The 18,463-nt window shown below is 38.3% G+C and overlaps 2 protein-coding genes across 15 annotated transcripts in view; one reads left to right on the top strand and one right to left on the bottom strand.

Moving 5' to 3' along the window:
* The window catches only part of REPS1 (RALBP1 associated Eps domain containing 1), an 85,302-nt gene extending 79,057 nt beyond the window's left edge, over positions 1–6,245 (top strand). For 10 of the 13 annotated variants that reach the window (XM_063605474.1, XM_055114161.2, XM_034962949.3 and 7 more), the window contains 4 exons: positions 61–156; positions 2,615–2,763; positions 3,831–3,936; positions 5,980–6,245. In XM_063605474.1, the coding sequence (XP_063461544.1) occupies positions 61–156; positions 2,615–2,763; positions 3,831–3,936; positions 5,980–6,048 (420 nt within the window). In that variant the 3' untranslated portion in view covers positions 6,049–6,245. The remainder of the gene's footprint in view (positions 1–60; positions 157–2,614; positions 2,764–3,830; positions 3,937–5,979) is intronic. The other 3 variants (XM_063605473.1, XM_063605475.1, XM_034962950.3) reach the window with 1 other exon arrangement.
* Positions 6,246–7,085: 840 nt separating this feature from the next.
* The window catches only part of ECT2L (epithelial cell transforming 2 like), a 105,980-nt gene continuing 94,602 nt past the window's right edge, over positions 7,086–18,463 (bottom strand). For both annotated transcript variants that reach the window (XM_003827709.6, XM_055114159.2), the window contains exons 20-21: positions 9,987–10,159; positions 7,086–8,607 (exon numbers count right to left, since the gene is read on the bottom strand). In XM_003827709.6, the coding sequence (XP_003827757.4) occupies positions 8,480–8,607; positions 9,987–10,159 (301 nt within the window). In that variant the 3' untranslated portion in view covers positions 7,086–8,479. The remainder of the gene's footprint in view (positions 8,608–9,986; positions 10,160–18,463) is intronic.

Here is an 18,463-nt window from a genome sequence, read left to right as displayed (position 1 = left end):
ATATTTATGCATAATTACATGTTATGTAGAATTAATAGTGATAAACATATTCATTTTTAGGCTGAAAAAGCTTCTGATCCTGCAAGTTCTCTTCGAGTTGCCAAAACAGATAGTAAAACTGAAGAAAAGACAGCTGCTAGTGCTCCTGCCAATGTGGTATGCAAAATGTCTTTTATAATAATAATTTTGTACATCATAAGTAATGTGAAATAATTTTTAGAAATAAGGTCAGCCAGAAATCATCTAACCCATTTCTCTGCCTTTAACTGTAGTATAGTCAGTCTAGCTCAGAACAAAGTCTGCCTATTTAATGGAGATGATATTCTGTAATCTATGTTAAGTATGTGTCACAGGTTCTCAAAATTTAAGTGGTTATTGCATTCTTCCCACTATATAAGGTAGAACTTCTTTATAGGTGAAATTCAGTTTCTTTTATTGTAGTCTTCAATATAATAAAGAAAAATTATCAGCCCTCTAAGGTTGTTATTATTCCCTGTTCTCTTAACTTGTTCTTTAACTGTTTTAGGTATAATTTTTTCCCCCAACATTTTATTATGAAAACGTTTAAGCATACAGAAAAATTGAAACAATTTTTCATTGTACATCAGTAAATTCACTACTTTATACCATTATTATTTTAGGATACTTGCTTTACTACATATCTCTCCATGCCATCTGTTCATCTGTCAATCCTTATATGTTTTATGTATGTGTTAGTCCGTCTGCATTGCTATAAAGGAATATGTGAGACTGGGTAATCTGTAAAGAAAAGAGGTTATGCCGGACACAGTGGCTCACACCAGTAATCCCAGCACTTTGAGAGTCCAAGGCAGATGGATCACTTGAACTCAGGAGTTTGAGACCAGCCTGGGCAATGTGGCGAAACCCCGTCTCTACAAAAAGTACAAAAATTAGCCGTGTGTGGTGGTATGCGCCTATAGTCCCAGCTACTTGGCAGGCTGAAGTGAGGGGATCGCTTGAGCCTGGGAGGTGGAGGTTACTGTGAGCTGAGATAGTGCCCTACACTCCACCCTGGGTGACAGAGTGAGACCCTGTCTCAAAAAAAGAAAAGAGGTTTATTTTGCCTCATGGTTCTGCATGCTGTACAGGAAGCATGGTACCAGCATCTGCTTCTTGTGAAGCCTCAGGAAACTTAGAATCATGGCAGAAGGCAAAGTGGGAGCAGGTATGTCACATGGCGAGTGAGGGAGCAAGGAGAGATGCCAGGCTCTTTAAACAGCCAGCTCTCATGTGAACTCAGAGTAAGAACTCATTCATTACTGTGAGAAGGGCACCAAGCCATTCACAAGGGATCTATCTACATGACCCAAACACCTCCCACTAGGCCCACCTCCAACATTAGAGGTCACATTTCACCATGAGATTTGGAGGGGACAAATATCTAAACTATATCAGTGTACTTTAGATTACAAGTATCAGCACACTTTCCCTTTGAGGGAATAATTTTGGTAACTTTTTTTTTCTGTTATCTAGACATTCCCAATAGTTATAAAAACAGCATGTGTTTCTGAAGTGCTTAAATTCTACTTTTTGGACACTGTGTGTGTATTAGTCTGTTTTCACACTGCTATAAAGATACCACCTGAGACGGTAATTTATAAACAAAAGAGATTTAATTGACTCACGGCTCTGCATGGCTGGGGAGGCCTCAGGAAATTTACATTTATGGCGGAAGGCAAAGGGGAAGCAGGTGGCAGGATAGAAAAAGAGTGAGGAAGTGCCTCACTGTAAAACCATTAGGTCTTGTGAGAACTCCCTCACTCTCATAAGAACAGCATGGGGGACCACCCCCATGACCCAGTCACCTCCCACCAGGCCCCTCGCTTGACACATGGGGATTACAATTTGAAGTGAGATCTGGGGACACCGAGCCAAACCATATCACTATGTTTTATTACATTAGTAGTCCTGTGAGTTTTTAAGTAATGAACTTTATTTTTGTCAACTCACAGTAACAAATTAAAAATATCACTTAACTAAAGAGATAGCAGTTGACTATTGTTTTTATTTATTTACAGGTAAATCAAGTTACGGTAAATGCCAAAATGCTGTTTTTTATTCTGCCAAGGGCAGATTCATAATCACCGACAAACTGTCAACTCATTTTCAGAAGTTATAATTACTGTGCATATTAATAATGATGTTTTTGGTTTTTTAAAGAGTTGCCTAGCTTTCCATTACTTTATAATGTTATTTTATTCATTAAGATGAATGTTAGTATTTTTGAGTAAGAAATCCTGTGGTGATAATGCATAGATATTTCTGGAGACTGCCTTTGTTTATTGTTGAACAGGTATATATTGATTCTGTATCATATTTATGTTAAAACTGTGAATATTACAGTCTTGCATCAGTATGTTGCTCTAAAAATACTTATATTGCAGGTACATTCATGATTGTGGTGTCAACTAGAAACATCTTTTCTCACTGTAATTTAAGTTAGCTCTTGCCACAAATATATAGATTTAAAGTAGGACAAGTAACTTTCAATTTTCCAAGAGCAAATGGCTTAAAGAAAGCAAATGGTGTTGCAAAGTGCTAACTATGAATGTCTTCAAAAATGCTTATTATTAATGGAATTCTTGTCTTAAAGAGCAAAGGCACAACACCACTTGCTCCACCACCTAAACCTGTTCGAAGAAGATTAAAATCAGAAGATGAATTAAGGCCAGAAGTTGATGAACATACACAAAAGACGGGTGTCTTAGCTGCTGTTCTTGCATCACAACCTTCTATTCCCAGGTAATCAAAGCTATTCCTAGACACATTTAATTACTAGGAAGAAAAAGCACGACAATTAAAAATAATCAAACTGGCCCAGGCATGGTGGCTCACACCTGTAATCCCAGCACTTTGGGAGGCTGAGCTGGGCAGATCATTTGTGGTCAGGAGTTAGACCAGCCTGACCAACATGGTGAAACCCCATCTCTGCTAAAAATACAAAAAAATTAGCCGGGTGTGGTGGTACACACCTGTAGTCCCAGCTACTTGGGAAGCTGAGGTAGGAGAATTGCTTGAACCCAGGAGGCGGAGGTTGAAGTGAGCCGAGATGGCACCGCTGCACTCCAGCCTGGGCAACAGAGCAAGACTCCATCTCACAAATAATAATAATAACAATAATCAGACTGAAGTAAATTATGGTCAGACTAGTTCTTTAATTGAGCAGAGCCTCCTCATGTACGGGTAGGTATTCTTCCCATGTTTCCCCCTTTATTATTAAGTTGAATTCAATGCCATTTTAACACCGTTTTCAAACCCCGTAGCAGTACATTTTTTAAACTTGATAGTTTATAGTAAAACTGGTATTTTAATTATGGTGTTCTAGACCAGGAATCAGCAGATTAAGTCTTAATGGGCCAAATTCAGCCTATGGCCTGTTTTTCTATAGCCCATGAGCTAAGAATGACTTTTTCTTTTTTGTAGAAGAGAGAAGAAAAAATAGAAGAGAAAAGAAAACAAAAAACTAGAATATGAGACAGAAACTCTTTGGCCCACAAAGCCTGAAATTATTTACTATCTGGTTTTTTACAGAAAAGGTTTGCCAGTACCTACTTTAGACTCTTTTACTTAAATTCAGGTGATTCTACAGAAGAAGAATTTTTTAAATAATTTCTTTTTTTTTTTTAACCTTTCCTATAGTGCTGAAGCTTATATACTACTGCAACTGAGCAAGTGAGGTTGAGCTGTGCTAGTAAGGAAAAAGATGCTCTTTTTGCTTCTCATGTTTAGAAATAGATCAGGAAGGAATAGAGAGGATTTAAGATAAGAAATGAAGGTTATGGGTTTTTTTGCCTTCTTTATCTTCTCAGATCTGTTGGGAAAGATAAGAAAGCTATTCAGGCATCAATTAGACGTAATAAGGAAACCAACACCGTTTTGGCCAGATTGAATAGCGAATTGCAGCAACAATTAAAGGTAACATAGTTTCTGAATCTTTATAATGTTCCTTATCTTAGTAAAGAAACCTAAAGAGAAGGAGTGTGACCTCAAATACCTCCAAGATCACATATATGGTTCTCTTCTCTAATTTTCTAGATGCTTTGACTGTGGTTAGTTAACCCCTCCCCGCCACACACACACACACACTTTTTTTTTTTTTTTTTAAAGAGACACGATCTCGCTCTATCACCCTGGCAACCTGGGCTCAAGCTATCCTCCCACTTCAGCCTCCTGAGTAGCTGGGATTACAGGCGTGAGCCACTGCACCCAGGTCCTAGTTTGTCCTTTTATCAAAGACAACTCAGATTCCATTAAAGGGACTTAAACAGGTCTAAAGAAGAAGAGAAGTGGCAGCAATTTCAGTCATCTTGCATGTGGAAAGAGAAAAGGCAAGCCTTAAATAGAAATGCTGCTTATGCAGTGTGTATACTGTCACCTAATACCTGAGAGGAATGTGTTTGTTTTCTAGTAACTATAATTTCTTTGCATCCCTAGAAATAAAAATTACTCTTACTTACTCCTTCTTTATTGAGTCAAAAAAAAAATTACTCCCAGAATTGCTTATGGTTCCCCAACATTATTAGGTACTCATGTCTTACAAACCAGTGGTTCTCAAACCTTAAGGCATATACAGGTAATCTTGGGTCATGTTAAAATGAAGATTCTGGTTTTTGTAGAGCTAAGGTGGGACCTGGGAATTCTGCATTTCTCCTAAGCTTCCAGGCAGTGGAGATGCTGGAGCACTGTTGGCCCCACTTGGAATAGAACAAAGATGAGATGAGAGTCCATGGAAATGAAAAATGAATGCAGTTAGTTCATTCTCCTAACATTCTGTTCATGCTCCTCATTTAGCATTTATTACACTGTCCTGGAATTATTATCTGTGACACATTTGTCTCTCTGTCCTACTACAGTGAACTCATTGAGGGTAAATCATAATCATTTCTGTTTAGGAAGACCACGTAATATACCATCCAAATCGAGACACTTTTGAGAGGAAAAAAAGAGGGTGGTATTACTATTATTTAGGCCAAGACACTGGGTATAAACTGGGATTGTCCTAGATAAACTTATGACTGTCTTGTCCCTCTCCTCGAAACCTAGTATGTTAGGCATTTGTTAATGTCTGTTGAATGAATGATATAAACTTATGGCCACTTTGTGTCTATCCCCAAAACCTAGATCATATTTTAGGCATTTGATAAACATCTATTGAATGAATGATATTGTTGTATAACTCTATGATCAGAGGAGAAGACATTTGTAGTTATATGATTATTAATTTAGTCCATCGTACAGGAAGAATGAACTTAAAGACAAGCTTAGTAGTATAATACCATGAAGATGAAAATTTTGTTAATGCATGTTTTTCTGAACCAGGGAAGACCATTGAAACAAGTATATAGAAGCTATTTTGAAAAATTACTTTTTTCCTTACTTCTGAGAACAGAAAATGGGAAGTAAGGTACAAAATAGAGGTAGTTCTGGTTAAAACACAATACTGTCAATTTGAAAGAGAAAAATAGGAAAGTAAGTAAGTTAGAATATGGTGGCTAACTGAAAAGACTGCCTAAAATCAACATTGATTAAAAATTCTGAATGCAAAGTTATTCTTTGGGAAACTAAAGCTCAAAATGAGATCTAGGAGTTGATATAGCCAGATGTCATCACTAGGGAAAAGAAGCTACATTAACAAATTCATCTACCAGGGGGCGGGTTTATTGCAAAATTCAGGTGTTAATACCCATTGTTGCAAACAGTGACTTTTCTAAAAACTAGACATTCTATTTCCCTGATTTGTGTAATAAGAAAATGTTTGAAATTACTAGGATCTTATTTTAATATTAAACATATAAAGAAACTACATTTCTAAAGTGAAGTATACTTTTAAAATGTGAATAAGCTCTCCCTTAGTTGTCTTGACAAATTTAAATTGTTTTCTTGAAGCAGAGCTGTTGTTAGATATTTCTTCATTTTTATATACTTTGAAACATAACTTGGCCTTTGCATCTTTTTCAGGATGTTCTTGAGGAGAGAATTTCCCTGGAAGTTCAACTGGAACAACTTCGACCATTCTCTCACCTATAAGCCAATTGCCGTTAACTGTGAACATACTTGTTTTTAAGTGGTTTTGGGTTCAAAGCCAATTTGGAGACCCAGACATTCAGCTCACTGCTTAACTCAACATTAAATTTTATGATTCTGTTTTGCCCTATATGTTCACCGTTGTATTTAAGTATCTTTTATTTTTTAATTTCGACAATAAAAAGGTCAGGATGACGTTTTCTGGAGGGTAGATTGTGTTTGTTGGCACACCCACCTTTTCTGTTCCCTAGCATCTGGGATATGCAATGCTTCTATGGCTAATACCACACACCAATTTAATTTATAGAATGGGCTCCTCATTTACATCTCAGTCACAGACTCAGAAATAAATTGTCAGTTTGTCCTTTTATGTTTAATATTTTACATAAAGCATCTATTCTATAAAAATCTTTAGAAAGAGTTTCCCATTTAATTTTGATTTTAAAGAATTATATTGGATAAGGTGGTTTTCACCATAAGCTAATTTACTCTCTGCAGCCATCTACATTCTTCACAAATCATGTGGTACATGGAAGCCTCTTTTACATGTCAACTTGTGACAAATACAAACATGTGAGATTTTATATTTTCCTTGTGGAAATGTGATCAACTTCATCAGCGACTTCGAACTATTTTATGAGATTCAATAATTCAGCAGTCATGTAAACTTATGAAATAGGTATGAGTAATGGCCTTTCTTAATTTTTTTAAGTATTGTTTTAAAACTTCTGAGGATATCAGTTATTCCCAGAATAAAGGGAAATTCCTTAGGATTTCTAGTTTACCTTTAGCCATCTTGTCACTCATTCTTTTGCTATACAGACAAGTTTTTCCTATTAATGAGTTTCTGGAGTATGCCTTATTCAGGACAATATGCTGTTTTAGATTTTGTTTAATATTAAATGATATATACATTTCGATCCATTGCTAACAGCAGATATTCCCTTTAAGATTTATTCTGTCTATAGGATCATAGATGTTAAACTGCATGGATATATCTTGGCAGAATCAGAAGTGTGGTTTTACACCAATAAAACAGCATAATATTTTAACTTTTGTTCATCTTTTTAACAAGATTTAAAGTTTTAAGAAATAGAAGATTTTGTATTTTCATTTCTGAAAGAAAAAATGTTTAAATACTATAGATTCACAGTCCTAAACTGCACCGATAGACTTTGTTACTATAAACAAGAATTTGAAGAACAAGGGAAACCGACAACCTCAAGCTTCCAAGATTAATACAATTTTTACCTGACAATATCTAGGTAAAAATATACATCAGCTGAAGTTTCCAAGTGGCTTTCAGCATGGCTTTAGTTGTTAAATAATAAATTTAAAGCATTAAAGGCCCAGGAAACTACTCAACACCTATTTTTCTGAGTGTCTTTGTTTTAAAAGAAACATTTTTACTCAGCTGTATTTCATTACAAGCAAGTTTTGCTGTTTCCATTTAGTTTTGTTTTTTAAAATTTGCTTTTTAAAAATAGCCTTCTAATTTAACAATGTCAAAAATATTTTTTAAAGCTTCTTAGAATTTAGCCTTCCAATAAATAACACTTAAAAATTATAGAAAACTTTTTAGTACTTTGTAGTGGTATATCTTTAATGCTCTCTAGAGGAGTACATTCATACTAAGGATAAGTGTGACAAGTTTTTGAGTAAATTGCCATTTGTATTTCTTGTCCTTTTTTTTTTTTCTTTTTTTTTTGAGACAGAGCTTGTCACCCAGGCTGAAGTGCAGTGGAGCCATCTCAGCTTACTACAACCTCCGACTCCCGGGTACAAGTGATTCTTCTCCTGCCTCAGCCTCGCAAGTAGCAGGGACTACAGGCGTGTGCCACCATGCCTGGCTAATTTTGTATTTTTAGTAGAGAGGGGGTTTCTCCATGTTGGTGAGGCTGGTCTCAAACTCCTGACCTCAGGTAATCTGCCACCTCAGCCTCCCAAAGTGCTGGGATTACAGGCGTGAGTCATCATGCCCAGCCCTCTTATCCATATTTTAAATCAATAATTGTTTCATGAAAATGTTAAAAATGGTAAATCACCAACAAATTAAAATATCTTTCTAGACTGATCACTTAAGAAACACTTTCATTCTGCTTTTTTCATTAGATCATAAAACAAAGCTTTACACAATGTGCTTGCTCTGTCTTAGGTTTCATCACATCAAATTACTCTAAATAATATTATCCATGAAATACAGCTACCAAAAGAAGTAGTTCAAAATTTTGGACTCAAAATGTACTTATACATTCTACATAAGTGAGCACAAGTGATAAAGTTTAAAAGTTGGAAAGATCCTATGGGTCATCTTAGTTTATCTCATCATCCATGACAGTTATTCTGTTTCTTACTGGATATTTTGGAACAGAAAATACATGTTGTCTGTCTTTGCTGGGGAGAATTGGCACCCCTGAAGTTTTCAAGTTCGGTCTCACTTCTCCATACTGCTTTTGATTGCATTTCGAAGTACTGACAGCCATAGGAACTTATCATCCTCTATTTCTGTAGCACAAATCCATTTATATTTTGGACCTTGAAGAATAAATGCATTCTTGACATCTGTAAAAGCATTTGAGGTATACTAATTAATCTTTGCAGATAACAATCAAAATGAGAAAAAATGTTAATACTCAAAAATCATCATCTTTAAGAATTTTTTAAAACCTAAAAAGAAATACATATTCAGTGTAGAATATAACTTCCTAAAATTACTGAATAATTCAAATGCAGTGTAAAATGATGTCTTTATATTACAGTTATTGTAATTAGCAATTATTTTAAAGACTAACGGATAGATGATGTGATGTTTTTTAATTCCTTGTCTCAATCACTCCAGAAGGAACTGGAATCAGTAACAGTCTTTACTGATAGTTATTATAAATAAAGATGCTAAGAGCTAGACCTAGACGACCTCAGTATGAGAGCCAATGACAGAATCAAGCCAGCTACTTAGCTGAATGCCCACTGTCTATTAGGTTACTTAACAATGTTTTGACATAGGTCACAGCTGATTGTCATGGTGGGAGGGGAACTGAAGGAGACATGTTTCATACACTAACCATACCCAGTGATGATAGTTAATTAAGCCTTTTTAACCTGAGTTTGTATTCTAGGTGGAAATACTCATTCTTTTCTCAGGCTCAGATTTAGAATGGGGCTGAAGCCACTGGGAAATAGCCCTTTTATTTAGTTTGGTACTTCTGTAAGGTCTTGGGTTCCAACTTTAACCAAAGTCCTGTCTTTACATGCAGTGAAAAACATTGGAATGAGAGATGTTACATTCAGATTGCCTGGCCTAACAGATATAGGAATAAGATACAGATCCTTTTAAGCTTGGGAAGTAAAGTATAGGATAATAACAAAATATGTATAGTGGGTTTAAGTAGGATTTCGTTTTCGTGACAAAATGATATTTCTATTGGAATTACTGTGTGTAAATAATTTACCAAGCATCCTTTGCATATCTGTTGATTCCTTTATTTAACAACTCCTAGCTTAGATGAAAACTTAAGGAAGAAAAGGTAGTGTCAAATATGTAATAATCACTTAGTCCTAGTAGAATGGGAAAGTAATAGATAAAAATTTAAAATATGCTTTAAGACTGTGGCATCTTCAGACAGTATAGAATAGTGGTTGAGAGCTCCAGCTCTCAAGTCACTGCTTCAAAGAACGGAAATAGGGGCCTTGCCTCCCTTTGTGATTTTTGAAAGCTGTTTTCCTAATGTCTAAGGTTCATGTCTGAATGCCAGAAGCCCTGTCTTTAACCATTTCAAAAGTAGATGAAAGTTTACATTGTTTAATGAAATTCTAATATTGGGGGAATTGTTTGCAACCTGGTAAATTATAATTCCAGTCCTTTTTCTACTGTTCTATTAAAGAGCTTTACATTATATAGCTTTTTGAAGGTATCTGTCTCTTGGAAGGAAAAGAATACATACACTTGGAATCTGGAATATTTTCTATGAGTAACCGATGAAGGGCCACTGATGCAATGAACTGGTAGGTTGTTTTTGAAGTCCTCTCAAATGGAGTATGAGATGTGCCCCGACTAGAAATGAGCAGGGCATCATTGAAGAGGAAAAGGCTGAGATCATGGATGTGTTCATAGAGCCTGTGTTAAAATGGAGAAGGTACAGTTTTAATACATAACATACATGCTTTGTTACATAGTTAAGCATCTTGAAATTGATAAGTCACTAGTCAAGGCTTTTACCCCACTACTGACATTTTGAATGGCTGGTTGAAGTTCTCAGTATAATATTCCTCCTGATGTGATTCGCCCCTCCTGTGTCTCTGAGGTCAGGTCAGTACTGTGGGCCATCAGGGCTCCTGGTGGAGTGCTTTGAGTTTGTCCATGGGACAAGTATTTGATAATCCTTGTGGGAAAAATGAACACTGACTTTCCCTTCTTTATGAAATGAATTACTTTGTATCTGTGTTGTTAGGTATTTTGATGTATTTGGGCAATCTGAAGAAAATAAGTCTTTGTTTTGTTTCACCTTTAAGGATAACAAGGCTGGGCGCGGTGGCTCACGCCTGTAATCCTAGCACTTCGGAGGCCAAGGCAGGCTGATTATGAGGTCAGGAGTTCCAAAACCAGCCTGGCCAACATAGTGAAACCCCGTCTCTACTAAAAATACAAAAATTAGCCATGCATGGTGGCACATGCCTGTAGTCCCACCTACTTGGGAGGCTGAGGCAGGAGAATCACTTGAACCTGGGAGTCAGAGATTGGAATGAGTTGAGATTGCACCACTGCACTCCAGCCTGGGTGACAGGGCAAGACTCCGTCTCAAAAAAAAAAAGATAATAAGTTGGGGTAGAGAGAAACACAAGAACAAGAACTGATGTGGCATGAGGTGTATTAATAGGAGAAAAAAAGCATTTAACTATGTAGAAGTAAATATAAACATTTTTACTTTTGATTGGAAAGCAGTAGATAACCTAATATAGTTCATCAGTTTGAAAGGTAAAAATTAAATAGTTCTTTGTTTTTGCTGAGGTTGCTACCATGGTCAACTGTAGGCATATTTATCAAGGGGCAAAATTTGGTGTCCTCAACCTCCCATCTGTTATCCTCTTTGCTTTTCTGTCATTGGAGCGAGATTGCTGTGTTGGGCAGGCCTCACTGTGCTCTAGTGTGGGTTATCTGTCCTGTGGGAGTGTTCTAGCCGAGCAGTGAGTGGTGATAGCCTGGGAGGAGCTTGGGGAACCCCACCCCACCCTCCCACTCCCCAATTCCCCCTCCCCATCAGGGGTGGCTAAGTGAAGCAAACTAAATGTTTTAATAGAGCATAATTGTTTTCCTTCCAGAAGCATCAAGCAACCCTCAGGAAGTTACTCCAATGAAGAGTCCATATATTTATGCTTGTTCAGGTCTCTTATTTTTCTTCACCATTTTTGTTTAATTTTTAAATTGTCGGAACATAAAGTGTTACAAAACGCTTAAGTGACATCAATTCCTGCTATTGGCTTTTATTTAGCGTACCTCTTTCCCCTCTACTTTTCCACATAGCACAGCCTCACCCCTGTCTTCACTCAGGTCACCCAAGTTGTCAACCTAGTACGTATCCTTCCACTGTTTTGTACTTGCTCAGGTACACACACACACACACACACACACACACACACACACACACACACACACAATCTATGTACAGGAAAGGTTATTGCCATTATCTTACAAAAATGCTAAGATTTTCCCTACTCTTTTCTTGCTTTTCTCAATCAGCAGTGGAAATCACTTCAAGTTAATGGATAGGACTTTTATTCCTTCTTTTTAATGACTAGTACTTCATGGTGTGGGTGCACCATCATTTATTCAACTCTTCTGCTATTGATGGGTGTTCTCCTTTGATGGACATTTGCTTTGTTTAGAGGCTTGGGTCCCCTCCTTTTTTTCCCTCCCTCTCTCTCTTACTTCATTTTTTTTTTTCTGTATTGCCACTGTGAATGTTGCAACGAACAATTTCTTACATAGAAACAAAGTCCTAATATTTGTTCTTCTGTCAGATACAATTCCTGAGAGTAGGACGGATTGGTCAAAGGCTACACAATAGTCCCCCCTTATTTATGGTTTCCCTTTCTTCAGATAAACCTTTACATAACTGTTACCACTTTATGTCATTATAATTGTTCTATTTTATTAAATATTGTTAATCTCTTATGGTACCTAATTTTTAAACTAAACTTTATCATAAGTATGTATGTATATCAAAAAACGTGATGTTATAGGGCTCAGTACTCTGAGGTTTCAGCCATCTACTGGGGGTCTTGAAAGGTATTCTCATGGATAAGGGGGGACTGCTGTGTATATTTTTATCAAAGACCTCCAGGTTGTTCTTCATAAAAGCTGCTATAATTCATATTTATAACTCACTTTATATGGTAATGGCTTTAATTTGCTTCTGATTTACCTGGTGATTTTGTTAAAATGCAAATTCTGATTGAGTAGAGCTAGGGTGGCCTGAGAATTCTGCATTTCTGGCAAGCTCCCTGGTGATGCTGAGTCCACAGATCTGCAGGCCACACTTCAAGGAGCAAGGCACTTCAGTCATTTATTAGTTACAGCTATGCCTAAGAACTGGGCAAAGGACTGGACCAGGTAGTTTAAAAATGTCCAAGAGTACCATGTTTCAGGTTCAGCTACTTGGACAGCGTTAGGAAGTAGGAGTTGTTTTAGGTGTGTGGGTCAATGGAAACATAGTGGTCACCCAGCCACTAGAGCTAGCTCTTTCTTTCAAACATTTTCTTCTTGTCTTTGGTTATGATTTAGGTTGGAAGGAGTGGGATGCTTCACATTTACTGATACCTTGCAAAAAATATTTCTAGATCAAGTCAATCGGTTATTCTGAGAATAAAGGAATGAATAGAACTAAGGATGAGGGAGAGAGGAAGCAAGAAAGGCAGGAGGTGCATTTTAAGTCTGTGATGGGCAGTCTGTGGTGAGTAGCCATTTTGAATAGGCAAAAGAATTCTACCATGGTCTTGCTTTTTTGGGGGAGAAGGGGAGCAATATTTTTTTTTTACCATATCCATGATAAGAACAATTATTTCTCCTATCATAGAAGTTTAGAAACTGTTTAAATCTGTAATAAAACTGCTGTATCCGAATTATCAGGAAATATGCCAACAGAGTGCTTTGAAGAAGCAGCATTCAAAGAGGTACTTGCTTTGGTAAATTGATGTTCAGTTTTTTCCTTTGGAAAGGACAATGCCGATATTAGAGGTGAATGAAAGAGAATTCCAGTTTTGTGACCCACTTGGACCAGGTGGATGGTTGGCCCAGGGAAGGGATGGAGCAGCCACACTAACTTGAGCTTAGAATTGAGCCTTTTGTAATCCAAGGACAGGAGTGAGGGAAAGAAACACACAATGAGGTTATTATTTCAATCTGATTCTGAGAGGGCTATTTTATATATAATTTTTATCTAGAAAAACTTTTCAAAAGCCATTTACTAAATTAAGCCCCTCAAGATCTCCAACAATGTTTATCCACAGACCAAACACCAAAAACTCTAAAAGTTTAACCGTAAATACGGTTAAACTAAATACGCAAAAGCAGATACAGTCATCCCTTGATATCCATGGGGAATGTGTTCCAGGACCACCTGCGAAAACCAAAATCTGAGGATGCTTGGTATTTGCATATAATCTGCATATTCTCTCTAGGTTACTTATGATATCTAATACAATGTAAACACTATGTGAATACTTACACTGTATGAGGTTTTTATTTTTTTTTAATTGTATTTATTTATTTTTTAATGTTTTCCATCCTCAGTTGAACCCATGGGTGTGGGGCCTGCAGATATGGCTGTAATTTCACCTTTAGTGTTGACATAATGGAGCAGCTGCAGTGGCTCCTAGTGTTTCAGAAATCTGCCTCTGCTCACACTCAGAACCAACTCCAATGGTGGGTTTTGTTCTGAACTTGAATAGAGTTTCTTTGCTTATTTACAGATAGATTCAGTGATTCAGCAAAATGGAGCACAGCTACTATAATGTCCATTCTTAACTCCATTCTAGAAGTGTTTTGTTATTGTTGTTAAACTACTGTATTAGCCAGCACAAGAGACACAGAGAAAGGCAGGAAGTACCCAACTTATATAAATACATAAAACTTCAAAAGAAAGTTTTAGGCCAGGTGCGGTGGCTCACACCTGTAATCCCAGCACTTTGGGAGGCCGAGGTGGGCAGATCACAGAGTCAGGAGTTTGAGACTAGCCTGGCCAACATGGCGAAACCCCGTCTCTACTAAAAATACAAAAATGAGCCAGGTGTGGTGGTGCACACCTATAGTCCCAGCTACTTGGGAGGCTGAGGCAGGAGAATCGCTTGAACCCAGGAGGCGGAGGTTGCAGTGAGCCGAGATCACGCCATTGCACTCCAGCCTGGGCAACAAGAATGAAACTCTCAAAAAGAGAGTTTCAGTACATGGACAACAGCAGGTCATCAGCACCACTGTGAGCTGACCTGAGTCAAAACTGATTATCACCTAGCCTGGTGGATCACAGTGGCGTTTGGGGTCCCAAAATGAGTCAATTCTGGACCAAAGTCTAGTATCCTTGAGAAGCCTGGGTACATTTTCTCTGATGCATAGTTACCCTGCTAAGTGACTGTAGATCCCTTTGGGGAAAGCTAAGAGGAAAGTTTACAGTATATCTTTTTGGCAGTATAATAGGATATTTCCCCAAGGAAAATTGGCCTGGGAAGTGGATGGCTCTATTTGATGAACAAGGCCAGGCCTCTATTCACCAGTCCTGCACTGGTGAATAGACCTTTGGCAAGACTCCATTGGAAGAAAAAAAGCATGCTTAAAAATCAGCAAGCTTTGGCCACGTGCAGTGGCTCACACCTGTAATCCCAGTACTTTGGGAGGCTGAGTTGGGAGGATCATCTGAGCCAAGGAATTCAAGACCAGCCTGGCCAGCATGGGAAGACCCCATCTCATTAAGGAAAAAAAAAAAAAAAAAAAATTCAGCAAGTTTAAAATCACAGACATGAAAATCAGTGTTTATGAAAAAAACGATAATACAGAAGTTCCAAGGTACAAAATATATTCTAAAAGCTTAACATACCCAAAATAATGGTCCATGTCCTCAGAGGAACAAATTGCCCTCTGAATTTCCCAGCTCTTAAAATAACTGTGTGACTTCATCTCTATTTTAAATTTCATTTAGAATGCAAACACTTACTCGTTCTTTTTGTGTCATAGTTATTGTTTGTTATTTGTGGCCAGGTGCAGTGGCTCACACATGGCCAAGATGGGTGGATCACTTGAGGCCAGGAGTTCAAGATGAGCCTGGCCAACATGGTGAAACCCATCTCTACTAAAAATACAAAAAAATTAGCTGGGAGTGGTGGCACGCCCCTGTACTTCAAGCTGTTTTGGGAGGCTGAGGCACGAGAATCGCTTGAACCCGGGAGGCAGAGGTTGCAGTGAGCCGAGATCACACCACTGCACTCCAGCCTGGGCAACAGAACGAGACTCTGTCTCAGAAAAAGAAAAATATATATATATGTTTAGTAATTGTTACTATGTTAGTGAGATTATTATGAGGAAGGCTTGGTTCACCTTTCTACCTTCTGGTCCAATCACTGGAAACGGCACTGCCTGTGCACCGGGAGACCTGGTTCTAAATTCCAGACCAGCACTTATTCTATGTCTTTAGGCAACTTAAGCCAGATTGCCCACCCATAACGTGGTTCCTGTCCTACCTGCCTCATCAGGTAATTGTAATTAAATCTATCAAATGAGAGAAGCTAACATATATGGTAAAGAGTAAAGCCTTATATGAGTTGGTACTGTATGTATAAATACAAGCAGAGTATGTTTCCTCCAAGTAAAAATTCCTGGTAGAAATTATGGGGATGGCATTCCTTGGGTTTTATGTGATTTTCTAAAATGACAGAAAACAAGGTTGCAGGCTAAGTATTGTGTGATATCTTTTGGAATATGAGCCTGTTTGCATTTACCTAATTTCAAAACGTTTTTTTTTTTCCCCTGTAGAGACGGGGTCCAACTATGTTGCCTAGGCTGGTCTAGAACTCCTGGCCTCAAGTGATCCTCCCACCTCAGCCTCCCAAAGTGCTGGGATTACAGGAATGAGCCACCACACCCAGTCAATTTCAAATATTAATTTGAAATTACATTTAAATTTATTAGCAAATAATATAAATGTAATCACTGAGACAGTGTCGTTGACCTAAAAGGAAGAAGCTGAGGCAAAATCAATATAAGTAGAGTTTATTTGGGCTAAGCTTGGGGACTGCAACCCTGGAGCATAGATTCAGTTACCAGGAATATACACCCCAATTAGTAGCATTTACAAGTGGATTTTTAAAGAAAAAGAAGAGGCAGTTCCAGAGTTACCAAGATTTTATACTAAAATAGCACAAGCTATTGATTGACCATAATTGTTCTTTGTCTACAATTTCCAGTAATGTGAAGATAATGGGTGAGGCAGCCCAGGAACAATTGCCCTAGGCAAGCATGGATGGGGAGGTGTGACTGAAGTCCCATACTCATGTCTCTGGGCCTGGTAAATTTTTCATACCTCATACCTCATAGCTCAGAGTAGTGCCTATTTAAATATAAATGTACCTCACAATTAGAGCATAAAATGATTTTGGATTATCCTAAATCTTCAAAGTATTTTCATTTGTCCAAGTACTGTAGACCAAAGTCTAATTTCTGATAATTAGACCTCCAGCTTCCAGTCCACATGTAAAGAGCTTGGAAGTTGTAGGCCGGGTGTGGTGGCTCACTCCTGTAATCCCAGCACTTTGGGAGGCTGAGGCGGGTGGGTCACAAGGTCAAGAGACTGAGACCATCCTGGCCAACATGGTGAAACCCCATCTCTACTAAAAATACAAAACTTAGCTGGGTGTGGTGGCGTGTGCCTGTAATCCCAGCTACTTGGGAGGCTGAGGCAGGAGAATCGCTTGAACCTGGGAGGCGGAGGTTGCAGTGAGCTGAGATTGCGCCACTGCACTCCAGCCTGGCAACAGAGTGAGACTCCGTCTCAAAAAAATAATAATTAAAAAGAAAGAGCTTGGAAGTTGGTAATTCAGTCCTCACAACAACAACAAAAAGCTGAAGAACTCAGAATCAACAGCTTTTTTCCGATCCTTTATAGAATTGAAGTTATCACCCCAAAAGCTGGAATGATAGGGTGCTACAGAGAATCAAAGCTTATCAGAAACAGAAATTGCCTGTATGGAGTAGGGATGCTTGAAGGGTATTGGCTTAATTACTAGAGATAAAGTGTGGACTAGCTTTAGCATTTAATAACTCTGGGCTCGCACAATGGTGTGAGTTTTGCCTCTAGGAGCCTGCCAGATTCTTGCAATGAAGAGCTAATAAAAATTTCCTTATTCTGGCTGGGTGCGGTGGCTCACGCCTGTAATCACAGCACTTTGGGAGGCCAAGGCAGATGGATCATTTGAGGTCAGGAGTTCAAGACCAGCCTGGCCAACATGGTAAAACCCCGTCTCTACTAAAAATACAAAAATTAGCCGAGCAGTAACGGCGTGCACCTGTAATCCCAGCTACTCAGGAGGCTGAGGCGGGAGAATCCCTTGAGCCTGAGAGGCAGAGGTTGTGGTGAGCCAAGCTCAGGCCACTGCATTCCAGTCTGGGTGAAAGAGTGAGACCTTGTCTCACAAAAAATAAAAATAAAAAAAAAAATATATATTCTTACATGGTGGAGAGGAGAAAAGTACCATTTTGAAATATGCCCAGAATATTTTGTTCTTAACAAAGGCCTGACCTCAAGGGAAACTTGTACTAGAACCTAACCAACTGGGACTTTACCAGTGCCTAATCAACCTGGGAGAAGGGAAATACCCAACTCCAGCCACCTCTAACCTTACGTCTCATGTTAGAGGTGGGGGAAAAAAAAAAGAAAAACCAAAAACTGAGAAGCACTTGCGAAGGTCACAGTCCAGAAGTAACAGACTCAAAATTGATCATAGAACTATAGAATGTTTCTCCTCCTCTGACATCTTAACTACCACAGCAGTAGGGCTCTGGTATAATAATGGGATTACAGCTAAAATAACTGTAAGGCTCAGACCCTATTTAAGAAGGGGTCTCTAAGGAAACCCAAAGATGATAGGGAGAGAAAAGGACACTGGAGAAAACTGTAGCCTCTGATGCCAAGCTGCAACAAACAGTTAATATGACCTAACTCCCAGCCAGATAAACATAAAACTTCACACTGAAGGCCTGTTTAGTTCCTTTTACCTGACACATCATGTCTGCTATTCAACAAAAAGTTATAAGGGGTGCTGGCTGGGCATGGTGGCTCAATCCTTTCATCCTAGCACTTTGAGAAGCCAAGGTGGGCAGATCACCTAAGGTCAGGAGTTCGAGACCAGCCTAGCCAATGTGGTGAATCCCATCTCTACT

The sequence above is a fragment of the Pan paniscus genome, chromosome 5 (assembly GCF_029289425.2).
Source record: "Pan paniscus chromosome 5, NHGRI_mPanPan1-v2.0_pri, whole genome shotgun sequence".
In the NCBI taxonomy this organism is placed as follows: Eukaryota; Metazoa; Chordata; class Mammalia; order Primates; family Hominidae; genus Pan; species Pan paniscus.
This window is presented reverse-complemented; position numbering and strand designations above follow the sequence as displayed.